Source organism: Eumetopias jubatus, unplaced genomic scaffold, assembly GCF_037043125.1.
Source record: "Eumetopias jubatus isolate StellerSeaLion01/CBP00866 unplaced genomic scaffold, mEumJub1_p1.0 scaffold_11, whole genome shotgun sequence".
Classification (NCBI taxonomy): domain Eukaryota; kingdom Metazoa; phylum Chordata; class Mammalia; order Carnivora; family Otariidae; genus Eumetopias; species Eumetopias jubatus.
In genome coordinates, this window is record NW_028274817.1 from 74,884,972 (window position 1) to 74,911,491 (window position 26,520).

Genomic DNA, 26,520 nt, shown 5'->3' on the forward strand with positions numbered 1-26,520 from the left:
GGATGGAATGTTCTAACTACATATGTTAAATCCACCTGGCCCAATGTGTCATCAAAACCATTGTTTTCTGGTTGATTTTCTTATTTGTTGATCTTCTTGTTGATATAAGTGGAGTGTTAAAGTCCCCTACTTTTATTGTATTACTGTTGATTAGTTCATGTTTATTATTAACTATTTTATGTATTTAGTTTCTCCCATGTTGGGTACTTAAATATTTACAATTGTTATGTCTTCTTGATTGATTGTCCCCTTTATTATCATATAGTGTCTTTTTTGTCTCCTTACTGTCTTTGTTTTTAAAATCTATTTTGTCTGATATAAATATTGTTACTCCAGCTTTTTTTGACATCCTTTTGCATGATAGATGTTTCTCCATCCCTTCACTTTCAATCTTCAGGTGTCTTTAGGTCTAAAATGAGTTTCAAGCAAGTAGCATATAGATGGGTCTTGTTTTTTTTTTCTTTTTATACATTCTGATACTCTATGTCTTTTAATTGGAGCATTTATCCCATTTACATTCAAAGTAATTATTGATAGATATGTGTTTATTGCCATTTTGTTATGTGTTTTGTGGTTATATCTGATGTTTTTCTGTGATCCTTTCTTCTCTTGTTCTCTTTCATTGTTTGTTTTCTTTAATGATACATTTGGTTTTCTTTCTCTTTATTCTTTGCATGTCTATTAGTCATTTTTGATTTGTGCTTACCATTACATTTGTATATACTATCTTCTGTATCTAACAGTCTATATTAAGTTGATGGTCATTTAAGTTTGAACCCATTCTTCACTCCTCTCCTCCCAACATTTTAGGTATATATTGTCATAATTTATTTTGTGAGTTCCTTGACTGATTTTTTTATAGAAATAATTATTTTTACTTCTTTTGTGTTTCCTACTTTCATATTGTTACCTTTGGTTTTTCCTTTGCACTCAAAGTGTTCTTTTTAATATTTCTTGCAAGGCTGGTTTAGTGGTCATGAACTCCTTTAGTTTTTATTTGTCTGGGAAACTCTTTATCTCTCCTATTCTGAATGATAGTTTCACTGGGTGGAGTATCCTTGGCTGCAGATGTTTCCTGTTCAGCAATTTGAATATATCATGCCACTCTCTTGTGGCTTGCAAAGTTTCAGCTGAAAAATCCACTGATAGACTTATGGGGCTTCTCTTATATATAACTGTTTCTTTTGTCTTGTTGCTTTAAAATTTTTTTCTTTATCACTGCATTTTGCCATTTTAATTACAATATGTCTTGGTGTGGATCTGCTTTTGTTGATTTTGCTCAAGTTTCTCTGTGCCTCCTGCATCTGGATATCTGTTTCCTTTCCCAGATTAGGGATGTTTTCAGCTATTATTTCTTTAAATAAATTTTCTGCCCACATTTTTCTCTCTTCTCTTTCTGGGACCCCAAAAATGCAAATGTTACTATGCTTGATGGAGTCACTGAGTTTTCTAAGTCTATTCTCATTATGCAGTACTTATATTTCTCTCATATGTTCAGCTTGATTGCTTTCCATTACTCTAAACTCCAGGTCACTAATACATTCCTCTGCTTCTTGTATCCTACTGTTTATTCCAAATATTGCATTTTTAATCTCATTTATTGAGTTCTTCATCTCTGATTGGTTCTTTTTTTAAATCTCTTTGTTAAGGGTCTCACTGAAGTTGTCCACTGTAGTGTCAAGTCCAGTGCACACTTTTTATGATCATGACTTTCAATTCTCTATCAGGCATACTACTTATTTCTGTTTTGCTTAATTCTGCTGTGACTTTTCTCCTGTTCTTTCATTTGGGACAAATTTGTCTGTCTCCTCATTTTGTCTACCTCTCTGTCTCTGTTTCTCTGTGTTAGAAAAGTCAGCTATGCTCTCTGCTCCTGAAAGTGGTGGCTTTATAAAGAGGAGGTCCTGTAGTGACCTACATGGCAGTATCCCCTATTCACCGGAACCTGGCACTTCATGGGATTTTCCTGTGTGTATTGCTTGCATCTGGCTATTGTGTTTAAGTAACTTTCCCTTTCAGTCTAGGCTTCTGCACTGATTCTCTGCCTGTTGTGAGCTGTGTTTGCTCTTTGTGGTGTTAGTGAGACCCAGGTAAGCCAGCCCTGAGGGGATGAGACTGTAGGAGGGTTCAGGGATGGGTGGCAGTGTTAGCAAAATTTTCAGTGAGTCACTAGTCCTAGGTCAGATCCCCCAAAGTGCATTTGTGGCCACAGGCACAGCACATGTTAGTGACAGTGGCTGGGAGCTAAGCATGTGGCTGAGGTGGTAGCAAGGATCACGTGCTGTCTGTGCAATTGGAGGCTGAAAGTGGGGGTGGCTGGTGGCAAGTGGACAGGGCACATGTGACATTAGCAAAACCTGTACTTAGCTGCTAGTCCTAGGCAAATTCCTCAAAGTGTGATGTCAGCCAGGATTGCAGCACACAACTGTGTCAGTGGCCAGAGTTGTGTGGCATCTGTGTGTGCAGCAATTGGGTACTGAGTGTGGTGGTTGGGGCACAAGATGTATGTGCACATAGCTGGCTTGGTGGGGCACCTGTGGCATTAACAAAATTTGCACTAAGCCTAGGGCCAAGGCCAAAAGACTTGGGATAGACAAGTCCTCAGGAGAACTCCTGGGCAGGGCACACTGTTAGGAGGTTAGGTAACAAGTGTCTTTGCAGTACAGCCTCCTGCAGGTGGTTCTGTTTATGCTAGGGGGTGGGGAATGAAAATGTGACTGTCAGCTACTTTGTTCCCAGAGAAGTCCCTCAATATGCTCCAAAATCAGTATAAACAGATCTTCCTCCTGTTTTGTAAGGTGTTGCTTCTATGTTGCCCCTCCTTGGGCTGTTGTCTCTTTAGGGGTGGAGACCCAGCTATCACTTGCCCTCCCAGCTCACACCCATTGCTGGCTGAGTCAGTGGACTTTTAAAGCTTTGAACTCTAAGTCCTGCTGGTTATACAAACTCACAGAATTCAGCCCCTCTGATATTCAAAGCCAGACATTATGGGGATTTGTTTTCCCTGTGTTGGCTTTCTGGTGATTTCCCCTCTCTGCAACCATAGTTCCCTCCCTCTTGCTGGCTGCTCCAGACTAAACTACCATTTCTGCCCTTCCTAACCTCTCTGATGTGGCTTCTTCTCTACATTTAGTTATGGAGTTTGTTCTGCCAGTCTTCATATCACTTTTTTTTTTTATTGACATGGATGTGAGTGATATCTAGTTGCAAACATGGGACGGGGTGAGCTTAGGGTCCTCCTACTCTGCCATCTTGCCTGTACTTCAAATTAAAACATCTTTATAGGACCCTAAAGGTATCATAGCCCTGGGCACTGGGCCTGCTGTGCTTCATGAATAAGTTGGCTCTGACTGCCATGGGACTTTTCTCTCTATATATTTTACCCTATAATTTGCAAATCTCACAATCACTTCTCTGGTACAGAATGTGATCCATTTTCTATGATGGTTTCTTTAGTCTTTTGGAAAACTCAGTCACACTCATAACCGGGTTCATCCCCCTTTAGTCTGAAATCTATGTTCAAATAGAAAGCACTCTTTTTTTTTTTTCAACTGCTTTCTTTATTCCCTGCTAAATTGAAGTTGTCTCAATTTAACTGCCATATGCCACAACACAATAATTGTTTTATTTGGATCAGGAAAAATATGTTTAAAAATATACTTAATACAAGACATTTTAAGTATACTTAATAAACTTAGAAAAATATCTAAGTTGGGACCATCAACCTCTCCCTAAACTATCTTGCTAGCTTTTCCTCTGGATGAGAAGAAATGTCTTATTTGAAATAGTACCTGTAATTGGTGCATCAGGGCGGGATTGCTCCTTTCTCCATGCAGGCACAAATACAGTAATATCTTTATGGCCTTTGTCTAGAAACCAATCCACAGCAAGTTGTATTCCTCTGCAGGAGAACTCTTCTTTATTCCCATGGCTTTAGGAAGATAGAGAATGAAAAGATAAAGGATAAACAATAGGTAACAAAGCAATATTCCAGACAGGCTTTTTCTTAGTACCAAGATATTAACAATAGACATTTTATTTCTCACCCAATAATGCTAAAAATGTACTTTTATTTTTTTAAATATTTTATTTATTTATTTGACAGAGAGAGAGAGCACAAGCAGGGGGAACAGGAGAGGGAGAAGCAGGCTCCCCGCTTAGCAGGGAGTCCAATGTGGGGCTCAATCCCAGGACCTTGGGATCATAACCTGAGCCGAAGGTTGATGCTTAACTAACTGAGCCACCCAGGTGCCCAAAAATGTATTTTTTAAAAAAAAATGAAGTTCTTTTTTATTCAGTCATTATAAATATTGCCATTATTATTACACCTTTCTTTAAGGCCACAGAGGGTTAATAACAACTCCCAACTTATCGCAACCTTGATGGCTATTTCCTACCACTACTTTAATTTTCTCTCTTCTCTCTCTACATCTTCTACCACTTTATTTTAGAATATTCAGATATTCACAACAGATGAGAAAAGAAGAGGTGTCACCAGAAGTTTAGATAGTTTATAAGGAGGATTAGTTGGAGATAAATTTTGAGCACATATATTAAGCTTAGAAAATGATATTGACAGCAAAAAATACACACATGCTGACTAAAAATGGTTATCACATTTAATTAAATATAATGTACCAATAAAAATTATTCTTAAAAATTTTAAGATGCGGGGAATGCTCACAATATAATTGTAAAGGGAAAAAAAGGATACAGACTATATATAATGTAATCCTAATTTTGTAGAAGAAAATCTATATAAATTTATAAAAAATACTAGGAAGTAGATAGATCAAAATATTAGTAAAAAGAATTATTCTGTGTGAGAGGATTATAAGTGATTTATTTTCTTTATTCCAAAATTTCTTCAAAAAAATTAAGTATTACTTTTATAATTAGAACATGATGCAAAAAATAAGACATTTTATCATAATTATTTGTAGATGTAAACATTGTAAAACCTTAAAAAGTCAAACAGAAATTTGATTGAAAATTTGAAGAGAGAAAATTAACAGATGAATTGGGAAAAGTTGTATTTATTGCCATCATCTTAAAAACCCACAAATAGTGTACTAACTTTGTGCCTAGTTTACCTGTGAAAATTCTGATCTCTTAGCATGGAGTTTGGTATTCTAACATAAATATAAACCACACTAAATTACAGTTATTAAACAGCTTGGATGGTAAAACAAATTGGCATACATTACATGTACTAACTCTAGTACAATAAAGTGGATATTGCCTGTCAAGATTGATCATAAAAGAAGAACTATTTTGCTAGAAAGCTAATTAAGACAATATAATGGGGTCCTCTCTTTAGATTTTTCACTTTCTCACTAGTACTCAACTACAGGAGAAATTAGCTCCAATTATGTTGTTCCCTTTGGGTGAATTAATACATAATCTCAGAGGTCCCATTAATACATATACTGCAAGACTTTCCAGTGTCTTAATCACTCTTAAGGCACATGACAAAAAATATTAAATGTTTTTCTAACATTTCTAAACACACGTTAATCATGTTTAAGTCTCCAGTAAGTGCCATAAAGCAATTATACCACATTACTAAAAGTCAAAGCACTTAAGGAAAAAAAAAAGAAATATATTTAACTGCCAATACACTCCAAGATAGCCTTAGAAACAGCTACCATGCTGATTGCTTCTAAAAAGTTGAACAATGGGTAAATTGGGCCAGCCTATGGATCTTAAAGAGTTAATACTGGATGAACTCAGCATGAAACAGGCAGGTAGGGAAGATGCCCAGATGTTATTTTTCCCACTGCTATAGTGCTGGTAAGTATGAGAATAACACGAACTCAGGAAAATCATCAGAATTGTCAATAGAGGGGGAATTTGGAGGAAAGGGATGGGATTTCATTTCACATGGCTTGGCAGTGCTATAAAGTGTGTCCTCCCAAACACAGTCTATAAACATAAATAAACATAAAGTAATATTTGCTGTTGGATATGCCAACTTTATATTTTATGTTGCCAAATTCTTTGTTTAAAAAATATTTTTTACTAAGTAAGTCAGACAGAGAAAGACAAATACTATATAATTTTACTTATATGTGGAATCTAAAAAGCAAAACAAATAAAGCAGAAATAGACCCATAAGTACCAAGAACAAACTGGTGGTTGCCAAAGGAGGGAGTGGACAAAATGGGTGAAGGGAAGGGGAAAGTACAAGCTCCCAGTTATGGAATAAATAAGTCATGGGTATGAAAGTCATAGCATAGGGAATATAGTCAATGGTATTGTAATGGCATTGTAAGGAGACAGATGGTAACTACACTTGTGGTGAGAATAGAGTTGTCCAGTCACTATGTTGTACACCTGAAACTAATGTAACATTGTGTGTCAACAATACTTTAATAAACATAAATAAAATATTTTTCAATATGAAAAATTATATGCCAACATACTAAACAACCTAGAAGAAATGGGTAGATTCCTAGAGATAGTGTCTTGTCCAAGATGACAACATAGGAAAGACCCTGAACTCACCCCCTCCATGGAACATAACAAATTACACTGATTTATAGAACAATCATCTTGAAGAAGGCCTGAGGGCTGACTGAACAGCCTCTGCACAACAAAAGATAGAATGGCCAAAGAGAAGAGAAAGAGAGATGAAGACATGGTATCAAAGGGAACCCCCACCCCTGACACTGCAAACAGCGGTGAGAAGAGATAGTACTGAGGTATCAGGAACAGATTCCTCTGTCCTTGGGCACACGAACGAACAAACAAACAAACAAACTGTGGTTTAAAAAAGCAATTATCATATATAAGATAGAGCACTAGAACTCTGCCAAATGGCAGAGGAGCTGTGGGTTCCAGGTCAGAAAAACTGGAGAACAACATGGTTTAGTTCCCTCTCCACCTTTAAAGTGCAAACTGGAGCGGCATCCAGATGCATAGCCAGGTTGCTGCCTCAGTGATCCCTTGGTCCACAAGCCTACACCAGCCCTGGTAGCTCTGGGGCACCAAAAAAACAGTGCAGTTTAAAAGGCCAAAGGAGGGGCGCCTGGGTGGGGGCTCAGTCATTAAGCGTCTGCCTTTGGCTCAGGTCATGATCCCAGTGTCCTGGGATTGAGCCCTGCATCGGGATCCCTGCTCTGCAGGAAGCCTGTTTCTCCCTCCCCCACTCCTCCTGCTTGTGTTCCCTCTCTCGCTGTGTCTCTCTCTGTCAGATAAATAAATAAAAATCTTTAAAAAAAAATAAAAGACCAAAGGAGCTGAGAGAATGCTCTCTGAGTCAGAAGGACTGGAGAATGACAGGGTTTACGCTCTTCCCCCTCCAGAACAGGTAAGTGTAGGGTCTGCTTTCCATAGTTTGCTTGCTGCCTCAGGAAACCCTAGTTAGGAGCTCTGGGCCCCCAGCCCACATCAGCCCTAGCCAACCCACCCAGGTTGCCACAGGTGTAACGCACGCCAGAACACTCCAGGCCCACATCACTTTGGCTTCAGACAGGTTGCTAGGTCGCCCCTTTTACAGAGTGTTCTGAAACCTCCTGAGTGATGTCTGCTTCAGATTCAGCCCCCCTGCCACAGTGCCTTCTGAGTGGAAAGCCCCAGGAACAGTCCAGCCCATGCTTGCATCAATTTCACCCACCCCACCAGGTGCTGCTCAGAGAACCCTGGGATACTTTTGCCCACATTGGCTTTTGCTCCAGTTGCCTGGTTAAGGCACCCACTGCACTCAGCACCTTGGGTCACTCCAGCTTGCACCCAACTCAGCTTTCCCTGTCCTTCCTGGTTGCCCTCAGTGTGGAGAGCCCTAGGACAATCTGGCTTACAACCCCTTCAGCTTCAACTGTCTTGCCAGAGCACATTTTGTGTGGAAGACTCCAGAGAATACATTGACTGTACCCACTTTAGCTTTAGTTGTCCTTCCAGGGTTCCCTCTGTGTGAAGTACCCAAAGACCTCCCGGCCTGTACCTTGCCTCAGCTCCAGTCACCCCTTCACGGCACCTCATATGCAGAGGGTCCTGAAACACTCTAGATTATATCCACTTCAGCTTCAGCTATCCTGACAATACACTTTCTGTGCAAAGAGCTCCAGGTCCTCCCAGCTTGCACCCACTTTACTTTCAGCTATCCTGTCAGGGCATCCTCTGTGTAGAGAACTCAGGGACCTCCTGGCCTCTCTACCACCTCAGTGCCAGCCACCCCACCAGTATACCCTCTGCACAGACCATTCCAGGACACCCTGGCTTGCACCCATTTAAGCTTCAGCTGTCTTCCAGGTTGCATTCTTCACAGAAAACCCCAGGATCTCCCAGCCTACACCCACTTCAGCTTCAGCTGTACTGCCTGGGTACTTGCTGCATGGAGAGCCATGGGAACTCAACCCACAGCTCACCTCAGCTCCAGGAGACCTCCAAGACACCATCGATGGGGGAGAGCCCTGGGACACTTTAGTTTACACCTACTTTAGCCTTAGCTGTCCTGCCAGGACACCCAAAGCATGAAGAACCCAGGGACTATACTGATTTGCACCTGCTGCACCCGCTTCACCTTTAGCTGCCCTTCCAAGGTGCCTATAATCTGGAGAGCCCCAGAACCTCCAGCCCATACCAGCCACAGCTTCAACCCACCAGCAAAAGTAACTAAACACCTATATACTACACAGGAGACAACCATACACAAGAAGATTCCTTCACATTTAGGAGAAGTAGCTGTTCTGCTTAATCCATAAAAACAAACACAGAAAGTCAAGCAAAATGGGGAGACAGAGTAAAATGCTTCAAAAGAAAGAATAAGACAAAACTTCAGAAAAAGAACTAAATGAAATGGAGATAAGCAATATGACTGATAAGGAATTTAATGATTGCAACGATGTTCACTAGGCTGGAAATAAGAGTGGAAGAACTCAGTGAGACTTGGCAAGCCCCTCCCTGAGAAGATCAGCACAAACCTTGTCCACATCACATCTCTAAAGACTGGAGTTTTGGATAATTGAATTTAAATTAAAAAAAAAAAACTGGAGTTTTGAAGGTCAGCACAATTGGCTGGGAGAGAGCCTGGAGGGCACTGCACTGCTCCTGGTGAAAAGACAGACAAAAAACCTGGAGGCAAGTGATCCGAAAAACCTGGCACACACAGTAGAGAGATTATTCACTCTTCTCAGAGTGCTTTCCTGAGAGGCAGCGTTCAGAGATGCCTCTCCAGGGGCAACAGAGTTGGCTGGTGCCATTTCTCACACTTGAACCCTCACCATAAACACAGAGCCACTTGTGGGAAGCAGCGAAGTGCCAACACAAACTGTCTGACTTACTTACCCCAAGCTCCATACTCCTGTGCTCTGGGGGGACCACCCTTCTCAGTCAATCTTGCCTCAGTCCAGCACATCAGACCCCCCCCCCCAGAGGACCAACAGAAAACCCTGCCCACACCACATCTCTTGACCAGAGAGTTTTGCAGGGATTCAGTTCCAGGGAAAGTAGTATCCATTCTCATTTAACAAGCAGACGAGAGCACACCTAGCTAAAACTCACCACATTCTGGCCAAAGACCAAACACTATCCACTGCAGGCAAGGAAAGCCTCTGCAGACGACTGGCTTGAAGGATAGAGCAGCCAAAACACAACAGCAGAACAAATGCAGCACACCAGAGACACTCCCTGAAGTGCCAGGCCCTGAGCACTATATGACCTCTTCTTCATAAGACCATTACTCTCAGGAGCAAGAAACGTAACTGGTTTTTGCACCACATAGAAGAAGGCAGAGACTTTTATTTATTTATTCTTTTTTGAACTTAAGATTTTATTTTGTTTTTGCTAGAAGACTTTTTACAGAATTAAGGAGTAGGGACCCTGTGGCCAGGTTAGAATTAATGAATAAAAAAAGATAACATTTCAGAGTTAATTTTATAAAGGTATTTCTAACAAATAAATCACAATGTTATATTAACCCTAATAATATCTAAAATAACTTACTTCTTTTTAAAAATGCAAACAAAAAGAGAGAGCATAAGTATCTGTGTTGGACAGTAAACAACTTTCCAATCTTGTTCTAAATTTAAATAGTAAAAGAAATTCTTCTGTGGCTCCAGACATAAGCTCTGTGAAAAATATCAATGGTATTTTGATAGGGATTGCATTGAATGTGTAGATTGCTCTGGGTAGCATAGACATTTTAACAGTATTTATTCTTCCAAACCATGAGCATGGAATGTTTTTTTTCCATTTCTTTGTGTCTCTGTCAATTTCTTTCATAAGTGTTCTGTCGTTTTTAGAGTACAGATCCTTTACCTCTTTGCTTAGGTTTATTCCTAGCTATCTTATGGTTTTGGGTGCAATTGTAAATGGGATTGATTCCTTAATTTCTCTTTCTTCTGCCTCATTGTTAGTGTATAGAAATGCAACTGATTTCTGTGTATTGCTTTCATTCTGCCACGTTGCTGAATTGCTGTATGAGTCCTAGCAATTTTGGGGTCGAGCCTTTTAGGTTTTCCACATAAAATATCATGTCATCTGCGAAGAGTGAGAGTTTGACTTCCTTTGCCAATTCCGATACCTTTTATTTTTGTTGTTGTTTTTGTCTGATTGCGGAGGCTAGGATTTCTAGTACTATGATGAACAACAGAGTTGAGAATGGACATCCCTGTCCTGTTTGTGACCTTAAGGGAAAAGCTCCCAGTTTTCCCCATTGAGAATGATATTCGCTGTGGTCTTTTCATAGATGGCTTTTATGATATTGAGGTATGTTCCCTCTATCCCTATACTTTGAAGCATTTTAATCAAGAAAGAATGCTGTATTTTGTCAAATGCTTTCTCTGCATCAATTGAGAGGATCATATGGTTCTTGTCTTTTCTTTTGTTAATATGATCTGTCACGCTGATCAATTTACAAATGTGGAATCACCCTTGCATCCCAGGATTAAATCCCACCTGATCTTGGTGAATAATCCTTTCAATGTACTGTTGGATTCTATTGGCTAGGATCTTGTTGAGTATTTTGGCATCCATGTTCATCAGGGATATTGGTCTGTAATTCTCTTTGTTGATGGGATCTTTGGTTTGGGGTTCAAGGTAATGCTGGCTTCATAGAACAAGTTTGGATGTTTTCCTTCCATTTCTATTTTTTGAAACAGCTTCAGAAGAATAAGTATTAGTTCTCTTTAAATATTTGGTAGACTTTCCCTGGGAATCATCTGGCCCTTGATTCTTGTTTGTTGGGAGATTATTGATTACTGCTTCCTTTCCTTGTTGGTTATGGGTCTGTTCACGTTTTCTATTTCTTCCTGTTTCGGTTTTGGTAGTTTATAAGTTTCCAGGCATGTATCCATTTCTTCCAGATTGCCACATTTGTTGGCATATAGTTGCTCATAATATGTTTTTAAAATTGTATTTCCTTGGTCATGATGTCTCTTCTTTCATTCATAATTTTATTAATTTGGGTCCTTTCTCTTTTCTTTTTGATAAGTCTGGCTAGGGGTTTATCGATTTTATTAATTCTTTCAAAGAACCAGCTTCTAGTTTCATTGATCTAGTCTACTGTCCTGGTTTCTATTTCACTGAGTTCTGCTCTGATATTTATTATTTCTCTTCTCTTGCTTGGTTTAGGCTTTATTTGCTGTTCTTTCTCCAGGTCCTTTAGGTGTAAGTGTAGCTTGTGTATTTGAGAATTTTTTAATTTTTAGAGAGAGTTTTATTTATTAGAGTTTATTAGAGTTTTTATTTATTAGAGAGGCCGCAGCCTTTGCTGTATCCTAAAGGTTTTGAACAGAAGTGTTTTCATTCTCAATAGTTTCCATGAATTTTTCAGATTCTTCTTTAATTTGCTGGTTGACCCATACATTCCTTATTAGGATGCTCTTTAACTTCCAAGTGTTTGAGTTCCTTCCAAATTTCATCTTGTGATTGAGTTCAAGTTTCAAAGGATTGTGCTCTGAAAATATGCAGGGAATAATCCCAATCTTTTGGTATCAGTTGAGACTTGATTTGTGATCCAGTATGTGATCTATTCTGGAGAATGTTCCATGTGCACCTGAGAAGAAAGTGTATTCTGTTGCTTTAAGATGGAATGCTCTGTATATATCTATGAAGTCCATTTGGTCCAGTGTGCCATTCAATGCCCTTGTTTCCTTTTTTATCTTCTGCCTAGATGATCTGTCCATTTCTGTGAGTGGGGTGTTATTGTATTATTATCAATGTGTTTCTTTAATTTGGTTATTAATTGGTTGATATAATTGCCTGCTCCCAAGTTAGAAGCATAAATGTTTATAATTCTTAGTTTTTCTTGTTGGATAGACCCTTTAGGTATGATACAACATTCTTATTCATCCCTTTGTACAGTCTTTTGTTTAAAATCTAATTTGTCTGATATGAGGATTGCAACCCCAGCTTTCTCTTGAAGTGCATTAGCAAGATAAATTGTTCTCCACCTCCTCGTTTTTAATCTGGAGGTGACTTTAGGTTCAAAATGAGTCTCTTGTAGACAGCATATGGATGGGTTTTGCTCTTTTTATCCAATGTGATACCCTGTCTTTTGATTGGAGCATTTCACCCATTTACATTCAGAGTAACTATTGAAAGATATGAATTTTGTGCCATTGCATTACCTATAAAGTCCCTGTTTCTGTAGATTGTCTCTATTTCTTTCTGGTCTATATTACTTTTGGGCTCTCTCTTCACTTACAGGATTCCCCTTAATATTTCTTTGAGGGCTGGTTTAGTGGTCACATATTCTTTCAGTTTCTGTCTGTGCTGGAGGCTCTGTATACGTCCTTCCATTCTGAATGATAACCTTGCTGGGTAAAGTATTCTTGGCTGCATGTTTTTCTCATTTAGTGCCCTAACTATACCATGCCAGCTCTTTCTGGCTTGCCAGGTCTCTTTGGATTGGTCTGCTGCCAGTCTAATATTCCTACCCCTGTAGGTTAAGAATCTCTTGTTTTGAGTTGCTTTCAGGATTTTTTCTTTGTCTCTGAGATTTGTAAGTTTCACTATTATATGTTGGGGTGTGGGTCTACTTTTATTGATTTCAGGAGTCGTCCTCTCTACCTCTTGGACTTGATTGCCTGTTTCCTTCCCCCAATTAAGGAAATTCTCAGCTATGATTTGCTCAAATATACCTTCTGGTCCTTTTGCTTTTTCTTCTCCCTCAGAGATTCCAATACTTCTAATATTCTTTCATTTTATGGCATTGCTGTTTTCATAAAACCTCCCCTTATAGTATATTAGTTGTTTTTCTTTTTCTCAGCTTTCTTCCTTTCCATCAACCTCTCTTCTATGTCACTTACTTTCTCTTCTGCCTCATCTACCTTACCCGTTAGAGCATCCAATTTAGACTGCATCTCAGTTAGAGTATTTTTAATTTTGGCCTGATTTAATTTTATTTCTGCACTAAGAGATTCTCTAGTTGTCTTTTATGTTTTTTCAAGCCCAGCTGGTAACTTTATAATTGTTATCCTGAATTCCAGCTCTGGCTTTTTACTTATATCCTTATTGATTAGATCTGTGGCAGAGAGTATTACCTCTGGTTCTTTTGTTGTGAATTTCTCCTTCTAGTCATTTTACCCAGAGAAGAATGGATGAATGAGTGAACAAAATTAAAAATATCACCCACAACTCAAGTAAAATGCACACTAGATAAATCCAAAGAGGTCAGAAACCAAAAGAAAGGGGGGGGTTGGAAGGAGAGAATATAATCTTCCAGGTGGACAATACAGGGTGATTCACTTGGTCCTGGGTGTATTTTGGTTTGTTTGTTAGAAGACAGTATATCCCAAAATTGTAAAGAAAGCAAAACTTATACACATAAAAAATAAAAATTGAATATAGTGAAAGGAAGCCAAAAATGAAGAATATATCTATAAAATGTAAATGTAAAAAATGAACGTTAAAAATGACTTAAAGAGTTGATAAAATAAGAAAGTAGTTAAAAAGAAAAAAGAAAAGGAAAATTTTAAATAGAAAGATAAACGAATCATGAGAGAAACACCTCAAATTCTATATTATTTTCCCCTAGCCCTGGAGTTTGCAGTCCTATGTGTTCTGTAAACTTGGTGTTCCCCTGTTGTTTCAGCTGGTCTTCTTGGGGAGGGTCCTGCTGTTCTGATTCTCAGGTGTCTTTGTTTGGGCAGAGTTGCACTGCCCCCTTGCCAGGGGCCTGGGCTCAGTGTGATTACTGCTACTGGTTGCTCTATGTGGCTTTTGTACCCTGCAGGCCTTCTGTGCTTCTCTAGAGGATGAAAACAAAAATGGCTGTGCCTGGATCTCAATCCCCAGAGCAGAGACCACATTCCCCTCTCTTCAGCAAACCCTCAGGGACAAGCGGTCTTCACTTTTGTGTGTGTCAAACCGTGCAGATGCCTATGGTGTGGGACTGCACCGATCCTCCCAGGAGAAGGTAGAGGTTCCCTGCATTACTGTCCTTTGTTGGGCCCCCACACAGGGAGTGGTAGCTTGGTGGTTCATGCTCTCATGCTGCCCCTCCCAGGAGGAAGGCAGAGGGCAGCCAATTTTCTGTCCTTTGTAGGCCTCCCACATGAGAGCTTTTGCCTGATCTTGCCCATTCCCATGCCACCCTTCCCAGTAGAAGGCAGAAAGCCGTGTGTTTCTGTCCTTTGCAGGGCCCCTGCAAGAGAGCTGTTGCCTGATTGTGGTGCCGGTTATGGTTTATGGGGAACCGAGCTGAGAGCCCCCTCCCAGACTTGCCGACCCTTACCAGTTTCCCAGCTCCAGTGCTTGAGAATACAGCTGGCTCAGGAACCCCTGTTTTTCCTGTGACCCCATGGATCCTGAGACCACACTGTCCCACCTAGGATTCTGTTCCACTTTGCCACCTAAGCACCTTTCAGGGAGGGAAGTCCTTCACTGGAGCAGATTCTAAAGGTACTGATATTGTGCTCAGGGACTTTATTACTTTCTGGTAGCCAGCTTACAGAGGCTCCTTTCCCTTGCTGATTATCATCAAATATATCCCCTCAGATTCACTTCTTCACACCTCCTACTTTGCAAAAAGTGGTCACTTTTCTGTTTGTAGAATTCCAGGAATTTTTTTCCTACATCTCAGGTTGAATTCATAGGTGTTTAGAATGATTTGATATTTATTTAAATTCAGGGAACCAGATGAAACGAGGTCCCCTACTCTTCCACTATCTTGCCTCTGATCACAAGGCAGAGACTTTTAGACAAAATGCCAAGAGGGAGGAATTCTTCCCAAATGAAACCACAAGATAAGGCTACAACCAGAGATCTAAGTGAGACAGATATAATGAAGATATCTGATGCCTCATACTACATTAATAAAATAAAGGATAAGTACCACAAGACCATTTAAATAAATACAGAAAAAGCATTTGACAAAATACAACATCCATTCATGATAAAAACCTTCATTAAAGTAGGTTTAGAGGGAATATACCTCAACATAATAAAGTCCATTTATGAAAAACCCACAGCTAATATCATCCACAATGGGAAAATATGTGTGAACTTTTCCTCTATGATCAGGAACGAGACAGGGATGTCCACTCTCACCACTATTATTTAACATAGTACTGGAAGTCCTAGCCACAGCCATCAGACAACGAAAAGAAATGAAAGACATCCAAATCAACAAGGAAGAAGTAAAACATTCACTGTTTGCAGATTATATGATCCACAGAATAACCCAAAAAAATACACCAAAAACTTGCTAGAACTGATAGACAAATTCAGTAAAGATGCAGGATACAAAATCAACATACAGAAATTTGTTGCATATCTTTTTTGTAAATCTGTTGAAGCAGGAGAAAGAGAAATAAAGAAAACAGTGTCATTTACAATTACATGAAAAACAAGAAGAGACATAAGAATGAAACTAACCAAAAAGGTGAAAGACCTTTATTCTGAAAACTATAAAACAGTGATGAAGTCAATTGAAGAGGATACAAAGAAATGGAAAGACATTCCATGCTTATCAATCTAAAGAACAAATATTGTTAAAATGTCTGTACTACACAAATCATTCTACACATTTAATAAAATCCCTATCAAAATACCAGCAGCATTTTTACACAGAAGGAGAACAAACTTAAAATTTGTATGGAACCACAAAAGATCCTGAATAGACAAAGCAAACTTGAAAAAAAAAGAAAAGCTTGAAGCATCATAATTCCAGACTTCAAGTTATATTACAAAGCTGTAGTGATCAAGACAATATGGAACTGGCACAAAAATAGACACATAGATCGATAGAACAGAATAGAAAACCCAGAATCGAACCCACTACTATATGGTGAATTAATCTATAACAAAGCAGGAAAAAATAGTCAATGGGAAAAAGTAGCCTCTGAAGCAAATTGGGCTGGGAATACCAGACAACAAAATGGAAAAAAAAAAAAAAAAAGAAAGAAATTGGACCACTTTCTTACACCATACACAAAAATAAATTCAAAATGGATGAAAGACCTAAATGTGAGGCAAGAAACCATTAAAATCATAGAGAACACAGGCAGTAATCTCTTTGACACAGGCCCTAGTAACTTTTTATTAGATACGTCTCCTGAGGCAAGGAAAACACAAGCAAAAATAAACTGTTGGGATTTCATCAAAATAAAGGCTTCTGCACAGCAAGTTAAACAATCAACAAAAGTAAAAGGCAACTTGTGGAAAAGGAGAAGATATTTGTAAATCATATATCTCATAAAGGGTTAGTATCCAGAATCTATAAAGAATGTATAAAAACACCCCAAAAATGAGTAATCCAATTAAATAATGGGCAGAAGGCACCATCAGACATTTTTTTCCAAATAAGACCTACAGATTGCCACCAGACACTTGAAAAGATGCTCAGCATCACTGATAATCAGGGAAATACATATCAAAACTACAATGAGATAACATCTCATACCTGTCAGAATGGCTAAAACCAACAATCAGAAGAAAAAACAGGTGTTTGCAATGATGTGAAAAAGGGGAAATTTCTTGCACTTTTGGTGGGAATGCAATCTGGTGCAGCCACTCTGGAAAACAGTATGAGATTTCCTCAAAAAGTTAAAAATAGAACTACCTTACAATCCAGCAATTGCACTACTGGATATTTACCCACAGAATACAAAAATACTAATTCAAAGGGGTACATGCACTCTGATGTTCATAGTACCATTATCTATAATTGCCAAATTATGGAAACAATACAAGTGTCCATGGACTGATGAATGGATAAAGAAGATGTGGTATATATATACAATGGAATATTATTCAACCATCAGGAAAAATGATATCTTGGGGCACCTGGGTGGGTCATTTGGTTAACCATCTGCCTTTGGCTCAGGTCATGATCCCAGGGGCCTGAGCTCAAGCCTCGCATTGGGCTCCCTGCTCACTGGGGAGTCTGCCTCTCCCTCTGTCCCTGCCCATGCTCGTGCTCTCTCAAATAAATAAATAAATAAATAAATAAATAAAATCTTTAAAAAAAGAATGAAATCTTGGTATTTGCAACAATGTGGATGGAGCTAAAGAGTGTTATGTTAAGTGAAGTAAGTCAATCAGATGAAAACAAGTACCATGTGATTTCACTCATATGTGGAATTTAAGATAAAAAACAAAGGAGCTGGGGTGGGGGGGGAGAAAAAGAGAGGCAAACCAAGAAACAGACTCTTAACTGTAGAGAATAAACTGATAGTTACCAGATGGGAGGTGGGTGGGGGAATGGGTTCAATAGGTGATGAGAATTAAGTAGTGCCGTTGTTGTGATGAGCACCAGGTATTGGATGTAAGTGTTGAATCACTAAATTGTACCCATGAATCTAATATTACACTGTATGTTAACTAACTGTAATTTAAATAAAAACTTTAAAAGAATGTATATTGAGGAAGTAATGGAAAAATTTCCAACTTTTTAGCTGACAGCCCATGATGTGTAATCTTAGCTGCAACAGCAGCCAATTCTTAGGAAAGTTACCTCTTCCATCTATGCTTATTTAAGAGGCATCATGACATTATAAGTAATATTTTTTCTATTAAAATATTTATAAGCCTTTGCTATCTTTCTGAGACTTGCTGGCATATTTGCAGAGATATTTGGGTAGATCTGGGAAGAACTGGCGGAAAAACATGAGAGGATAAGATGAAAATCTTTTCCAGCTGTATCTGTTTTAAAAAAGAAAGAAACCAGGTTGAATTAGTGGGCCATAATCAAATGAGACTGTATTCTTGTGACTCATAAATAAAATAGCTATGGCTTTGACTGGGGCAAGTCATTAAAAATTCATTGGTTTCAGTTTCTCAATTATAAAATGGGATAACAATATTTTCTTTAAATCTTTTCTGTGGGGAATAAGGAAGAATATATATTAAGTGCTTAGTATATTTGAAATCATTACATGCACTTGCTATATTTCTATTTTAGCTAAAGATAATTTTTTTTACTTTCTCTTTATATATTACAAAATTGGTTGTGTGTTAATACAGATTTTCTGTACATTCTTTGAGTGTATGAGGTGTGTGTGTATATGTGAGCTAGTGTCCATGAATGTGTCTACAGAGGCTACTGCTCTCTGAAGTCATTAAAGTCAGAGTTTTGTATTTTAAAAAGAAAAAAAAAGACATAAGGTGGTAGAATAAATTTTTTAAAAATTAAAAAATAAGACCTATCTATGTGCTGCCTACAGAACACTCACCTTAGACCTAAAGACACATAAAGACTGAAGTAAAGGGATGGAAAACATTTACCATACAAATGAAAGCAGAAAAAGAAGCTGGGGTACAAATACTTAGGTCAGAGAAAATGGACTTTTTTATTTTATTTTATTTTATTTTATTTTATTTTATTTTATTTTATTTTTACTCTTCTCCTCTCACGTTTTTGGTATATGGTGTCATATTTTGCAACCTTTTATTTTGTGACTCTTTTGGCTGATTTTTACAGAAAGAGTTATTTATATTGCTTTCGAGTTTCCTGCTTTTCATATGCTCAGTTATGGTCTTTCCTTTCCACTCAAAGTCCCCCCTCTATTATTTCTTGTACAGCTGGTTTAATGGTCATGAACTCCTTTAGTTTTTGTTTGAGAAACTCTTTATCTCTTCTTCTATTCTGAATGATAGCCCTGTTGGATAGGGTATTCTTTGCTGCAGATTTTTTTTCTCCTTTCAATACATAGAATATATCATGCCACTCTCTTCTGGCCTGCAAAGTTTCTGCTGAAAAATCCACTGATACAGACTTTAAAAGAAGGACTGTAACAAGGCACAAATGAATGACATATTAGACCAGATGGACATAAAAGATATATATACAGAGCAGTCCATCTAAAGACAACATAATACACATTCTTTTCAACTGCACGTGGAACATTCTCCAGAATAAATCACATGTTATGCCACAATACAAGCCTCAATAAACTTAAGAAAATCATACCATGCATCTTTTCTGATAACAATAAAAAATTAGAAATAAATCACAAGACAAAAACTGGAAGAAAAACATAAACATGGAGACTAAACAACATGATACTCAACAAACAATGGGTCAACAAAGCAATTAAAGAAAAAATACATGGAGAGAAATGAAAATTAAACACAATAATCCAAAATCTTTGGAACACAGTGAACACAGTTCTAAGAGCAAAATATATAGTATTACAGGTCTACCTCAAGAAACAAAATAAATCAAAAAACGCATTCTTTTTTTTAAACTCTTTTCTTAAGATTTTATTTATTTATTCATGACAGACAGAGAGAGAGAGAGAGAAGCAGAGGGAGAAGCAGGCTCCCAAGGAGCAGGGAGCCCGATGTGGGACTTGATCCCAGGACCCTGGGATCATGACCTGAGCCGAAGGCAGATGCTTAACCATCTGAGCCACCCAGGCACCCCAAAAAATGCATTCTAACCCTACATATAAAGGAACTAGAAAAACAAGAACAAGCAAAGCCAGGGGGAATAGAAGGAAGAATAAAGATAACAGCAGAAATAAATGACACAGAGACTAAAAAAAAATCAATGAATTCAAGGGGTGTTTTTTTTAAAGATAAACAAAATTATAAACCCTTAGCCAGACTCATCAAGAGAAAAGGGACCCAAATAAATGAAATAGGAAATGAGAGAGAAGTAACAACTGACATCACAGAAATAAAAGAGACTAGAAGAAAATACCACAAAAAATGATATATCAACGAATTGAACAACCTAGAAAAAAAGGATAAATTCCTAGAAAAATACAATTTTCCCAAACAGATTCAGGAAGAAAATGAAAATTTGAACAGACCAATTACTAGTAATAAAATTGAATCAGTAATAAAAAAAAAAACTACCAAAAAATGAAAGTTTAGTTAATACCCATTCTCCAACTATTCCAAAAAGTAGAAGAGAAAAGAAAGCTTCCAAATATATTCTACAAGGCCAGCATTACCATGATACCAAAACCAGACAAAGATACAAAAAAAAAAGAAAACTATAAGCTAATATCCCTGATGAAGATAAGTGTAAAATACCTCCCCAAGATGTTAGCAAACCACATTAAATAATACATTAAAAAGATCACTAACTACCATCAAGTGGGATTTATTCTGAAGAAACAAATCAATCAATGTGATATGCCACACAAACAAAATGAGGGATAAAACTCATATAATCATCTCAATGGAAACAGAAAAAAACATTAGACAAAATTCAATCCATTCATGATAAAAAAAAATATCAGCAATGTGGTGTAGAGGGAACATACCTCAACATAAGAAATGCCATATACAAGAAACCTTCAGTTAGGACAGGAATCAAGATGGTGGAGTAGTAGGGGACCCTAATTTCGTCTTGTCCCTGGAAGTCAGCTAGATAGCTATCAAATCATTCTGAACACCTGCAAAATCAACCAGATATCTGAGAAAAGAATTGCTGCAATTCTACAAATAGAAAAGCAACCACTTTTTGCAAGGTAGGAGGTGAAGAGATGTGAATCTGAGGCAATTTATCAGAAGATAAACCGTGGTGGGGAGGGAGCCTCCATAAGCAGGGGACTGGAAAGTGTTATAAGCAGCAGAGCACAAAATTGGAGCTTCTACAAGTCGACCTGATAGGTGCTTAGGGGGCGAAGTGGGGCTGAATCCCAGGTGGGACAGCATGGTCTCAGGATCCCCGGGGTCACAAAAAGAACAGGGGTGCCTGAGTGCAGCAGAGTTTCCAAGCATTGGAGCAGGGAAGCTGACTGAAAATAGTGAGTCCAGGCACCAGATTTCTGCTCAGTGTTCTGATAAGCTGCCAAACTGCTGCATGGTCCAGTGATTGCTCTCTGAGCAGAGGCCCAGCAAGAGGTAGAACTGCAGCGAGACGCACCCCCCCCCCCCAGGAGGCATGCCTCGGGTGTGCGCTGAGGGAGTTGCTAAAGTTTTAAGACTTAAACCGGGTCCTGTGCTTGAGATAAAGACACTCAGTCACAGGCTGGGTGAACACAGCGTTCTGACAGAAAACAGGGAGACAAGAGTGATTTTTTCTGTGAGGGCTCACTGAAGAGTAGAGTGAGCAGACTTTCACCTCCAGGGCTAGAGATCAAGGCGTCCCCATTTTCATTCCCCACATAGGTGCCAAAAGCTTTCAGGCAGCAAAACAGCCACATTGAGCAATCTGGATCCACTTACACTGAGCTGGGCACCCTGGCAAGGACACTCTGAATTTAAATGGACTAAATGCTCCAATCAAAAGACATAGGGTATCAGACTGAATAAAAAACAAAACTCATTGATATGCTGTCTGTAAGAGACTCATTTTAGAGCCAAAGACGCCTCTAGATTGAAACTGAGGGTGTGGAGAACGATTTATCATGCTAATGGACATCAAAAGAAAACTGGAGTAACAATCCTTATAACAGACAAATTAGATTTTATGCCAAAGACTGTAATAAGAGATGAAGAAAGACACTATATATCATAATAAAAGGATCTATCCAAAAGGAAGATCTAACAATTGTAAATATTTATACCTCTAACTTGGAAACAGCCAATTATATAAACCAATTAATAACAAAATTAATGAAACACATCAAAAATAATACAATAATAGTAGGGAACTTTAACACCCCACTCACAGAAATGGACATATCATCTAAGCAGAAGATCAGCAAGGACACAAGGGCTTTGAATGACACACTGGACCAGATGGACTTCACAGATATATTCAGAACATTGCATCCTAAAGGAACAGAATACACATTCTTCTCAAGTGCACATGGAACATTCTACAAAATAGATCACATATTGGGTCACAAATCATATATCAACCAGTACCAAAAGATTGGGATTATTCCCTGCATATTCTCAAAACACAATGCTTTAAAGCTTGAACTCAGTCACAAGAGAAAATTTAGAAGGAACACAAATACATGGATGTTAAAGAGTATCCTACTAAAGAATGAATGGGTCAAACATGAAATTAAAGAATAATTTTAAAAATTCATGGAAACAAATGAAAATGGAAAGATGACAGTTGAAAACTTTGGGAGGCAGCAAAGGCAGTCCTAAGAGGGAAGTATATAGCCATACAAGGCTTTCTCAAAAACAAAAAAGGTCTCAAATACACAACCTATCCTTACCCCTAAAGGAGCTGGAGAAAGAACAGCAAATAAAGCCTAGGTCCAGCAGGAGAAAAGTAAAAATAAAGGTTAGAGTAGAAATCAATGATATAGAAATCAGAAAAACAGTAACACAGATCAATGAATCTAGGCCCTGCTTCCTTGAAAGAATAAGATCGATAAACCCTTAGCCAGACTTATCGAAAAGAAAAGAGAATTGGCCCACATTAATAAAATCATGAATGAAAGAGGAGAGATCACCACCAAGGAAACACAAACAATTGTAAGAACATATTATGAGTAACTATAGGCTAACAAATTAAGCAATCTGGAAGAAATGGATGCATTCCTAGAAACATAAACTACCAAAACTGGAACAGGAAGAAATAGAAAACCTAAACAGACCCATAACCAGCAAAGAAATTGAAACAGTAATCAATAATCTCCCAGCAAACAAGAGTCCAGGGTCAGATGGCATCCCAAGGGGATTCTACCAAACATTTAAGGAAAAATTAATCCCTATTCCTCTGAAACTGTTCCAAAAAATAGAAATGGAAGGAAAACTTCCAAACTCATTCTATGAGGCCAGCATTACCTTGATCCCCAAACCAGACAAAGACCCCACTAAAAAGGAGAATTACAGACCAATATCCTTAATGAATATGGATGCAAAAATTCTCACCAAAATACTAGCTAATGGGACCCAACAGTTCATTAAAAGGATTACTCACCAGGACCAAGTGAGATTCATTCCTGGGCTGCAAGAGTGGTTCAACATCCACAAATGAATCAATGTAATACACTACATTAATACAAGAAAGGATAAGAACCATATGATCCTCTCAATAGATGCAGAAAAATCATCTGACAAAATAGAGCATCCTTTCTTGATTAAAAACCCTCCACAATGTAGGGATAGAGGGAACATATCACAACATCATAAAACTCACATATGAAAGACACGCAGGGAATATCATCCTTTAACAGGGAAAAACAGAGAGCTTTTCCCCTAAGGTTAGGAACATGACAAGGATGTCTACTCTCATCATGCTTAATCAACATAGTACTGGAATTCCTAGCCTCAGCAATCAGACAACAGAAAGAAATAAAAGGCATCCAACTAGGCAAAGAAAAAGTCAAAATTTCACTCTGCACAGATGACATGATACACTATGTAGAAAACCCAAAAGACTTCAGCAAAAAATTCAGCACTGACTCAAGAATTCAGCAAAGTGGTAGGATATAAAATCGACACACAGAAGTCTGTCGAATTTCTATACACTAACAATTAAGCAAACAGAAAGAGAAATCAAGGAATTGATCCGACTTACAGTTGCACCAAAAATGATAAGATACTTAGGAATAAACCTAACCAAAGAGGTAAAAGATCTGTGCTCTGAAAACTATAGAACACTTATGAAAGAAATTGAACAGTACACAAAGAAATGAAAAAAAAAACATTTCATGCTAATGAATTGGAAGAACAAATATTGTGAAAATGTCTATACTACCAAAAGTAATCTACAAGTTTATTGTGATCCTTATCAAATTACCACCATCACTTTCTACAGAGCTAGAACAAACAATCCTAAAATTTTTATAGAACTGCAAAAGACCCTAAAGAACCAAATAAATCTTGATAAAGAAAAGCAAAGTTGGATGTATCACATTTCTAGACTTGAAGTTATATCATAAAGCTGTAGTAATCAAGACATATCATACCGGCACAAAAATAGACACACAGATCAAAGGAACCCAGAATGGACCATCAACTCTATGGTCAACTAATCCTTGACAAAGCAGGAAAGAATATGCAATGGAAAAAAAGACAGTCTCTTCCACAAATGGTGTTAAGAAAATTGGACAGCCACATGCAAAAGAATGAAAATAGACCACTTTTTAACACCATACACAAAAATAAACTCAAAATTGAAGAAAGACCTAAATGTGAGACAGGAATACATCAAAATCCTAGAGGACAGTATGGGCAGCAATCTCTTTGAATTTGGCTTCAGCAACTAGCTAGCACATCTCCAGAGGCAAGGGAAACAAAAGCAAAAATGAACTATTGGGACTTCACCGGGATAAAAAGATTTTGTACAACAAAAGAAACAATCAACAAAACTAAAAGACAGCCTATAGAATGGGAGATGATATTCACAAATGGCATATCAGATAAAGGGCTAGTATCCAAAATCTATAAAGAACTTATCAAACTCAACACACGCCCCCCCCCAAAAAAAAACCCTGCCAAGAAGTGGGCAGAAGATTTGAATAGACATTTCTCCAACAAAGACGTGCAAATGGCCTGCAAACACATGAAAAGATGCTCAACATCACTCGGGATCAGGGAAATGCAATTCAAAACCTCGGGGAATTACCAACTCACACTGGTCAGAACGGCTAAAATTAACACCTCAGGAAACAACAGAGGTTGGTGAGGATGCAGAGAAAGTGGGACATTCTGTTGGTGGGAATGCAGCCAGTGCAGCCATTCTGGAAATCAGTATGGAAGTTTCTGAAAAAGTTAAAAATAGAGCTATCCTATGACCTACCAAATGCACTACTAGGTATTTATCCAAAGGATACAAAAATAGTGATTCAAAAGGGCACATGCATCCCAATGCATATAGCAGCAATATATACAGTAGCCAATATATGGAAAGAGCCCAGATGTCCATCAATGGATGAATGGATAAAGAAGATGTGGTATAAATATACCATGGAATATTACTCAGCCATCAAAAAAACACGAAATTTTGCCATTTGTAAGGGTGTGGATAGAACTAGAAGGTATTATGGTAGGTGAAATAAGTCAGTCAGAGAAAGACAAATTTTATATGATTTCACTCATATGTGGAATTTAAGAAAGAAAACAGATGAACATGGGGGAAAGGAAGGAAAAATAAAATAAGGTAAAAACAGAGGGAGGCAAACCATAAGAGATTCTTAACTATAGGAAACAAACTGAGGGTTGCGGGAGGGGTTGTGGGTTGTGGGTGGGGTACTGGGAGATGGGCATTAAGGAGGGCATGTTATGTAATTATCACTGGGTGTTATAAGCAACTGATGATTCCCTAATTTCTACCCCAGAAACTAATAACACACTATATGTTAACTAAATTTAATTTAAATAAAAAATTGAAAAGAAGATATACTACAAAATTGTAGTAATCAAAACAGTATAGTGCTGGCACAAAAGGAGACACATAGACCTATGAACAGACTAGAGAGCCCATAAATAACCTGACACATATGAAGTCAATTAGTCCATGAAAACGGAGACAAGAATATAGAATGGGGAAAAGACAGTCTTTTCTTTAAAAAAAAAACTTATTTAAACTCAATTAATTCACATATAGTGCATCACTAGTTTCATAGGTAGAGTTCTGTTTTTCATGAGTTGCATATAACACCCAGTGCTCAGTACATCACATGCCCTCCTTAATGCTCATCACCCAGTTACCCCATCTCCCCACCAAACACCCCTCCAGCAACCCTCAGTTTGTTTCCCATAGTTAAGAGTCTCTTGTGGTTTGTCTCCCACTCTGATTTCTTATTTTTCCCCTCCCTTCCCCTATGATCCTCTGTATCATTTCTTAAATTCCACATATGAGTGAAATCATATGATAATTGTCTTTCTCTGATTGACTTGTTTCACTTAGCACAACACCCTCTAGTTTCATCCATGTCATTGCAAATGGTAAGCTTTCATTTTTTTGATGGCTGAGTAATATTCCATTATATATATACACTACCTATTCTTTATGCATTCATCTGTCAATGGATATTTGGGCTCTTTCCATAGTTTGGCTATTGTGGACATTGTTGCTATAAACATTGGTTGCAGATGCCCCTTTGGATCACACGTTTGTATACTTTGGGCTAATACCTAGTAGTGTAATTGCTGGGTCATAGGGTAGCTCTATTTTTAACTTTTTGAGGAGCCTCTATACTGTTTTCCAGAGTGGCTGTACTAGCTCGCATTCCCACCAAGAGTGTAAGAGGGTTCCCTTTCTCT

At 38.1% G+C, this 26,520-nt stretch overlaps 1 protein-coding gene across 1 annotated transcript in view; it reads right to left on the bottom strand.

Annotated features, from left to right (window-relative positions):
* ZC3H12B (zinc finger CCCH-type containing 12B) overlaps positions 1 to 26,520 on the bottom strand; it is a 78,729-nt gene that overhangs the window by 15,943 nt on the left and 36,266 nt on the right. Inside the window, exon 2 of the mRNA XM_028126565.1 lies at positions 3,792 to 3,931. Within this exon, the coding sequence (XP_027982366.1) occupies positions 3,792 to 3,931 (140 nt within the window). The remainder of the gene's footprint in view (positions 1 to 3,791; positions 3,932 to 26,520) is intronic.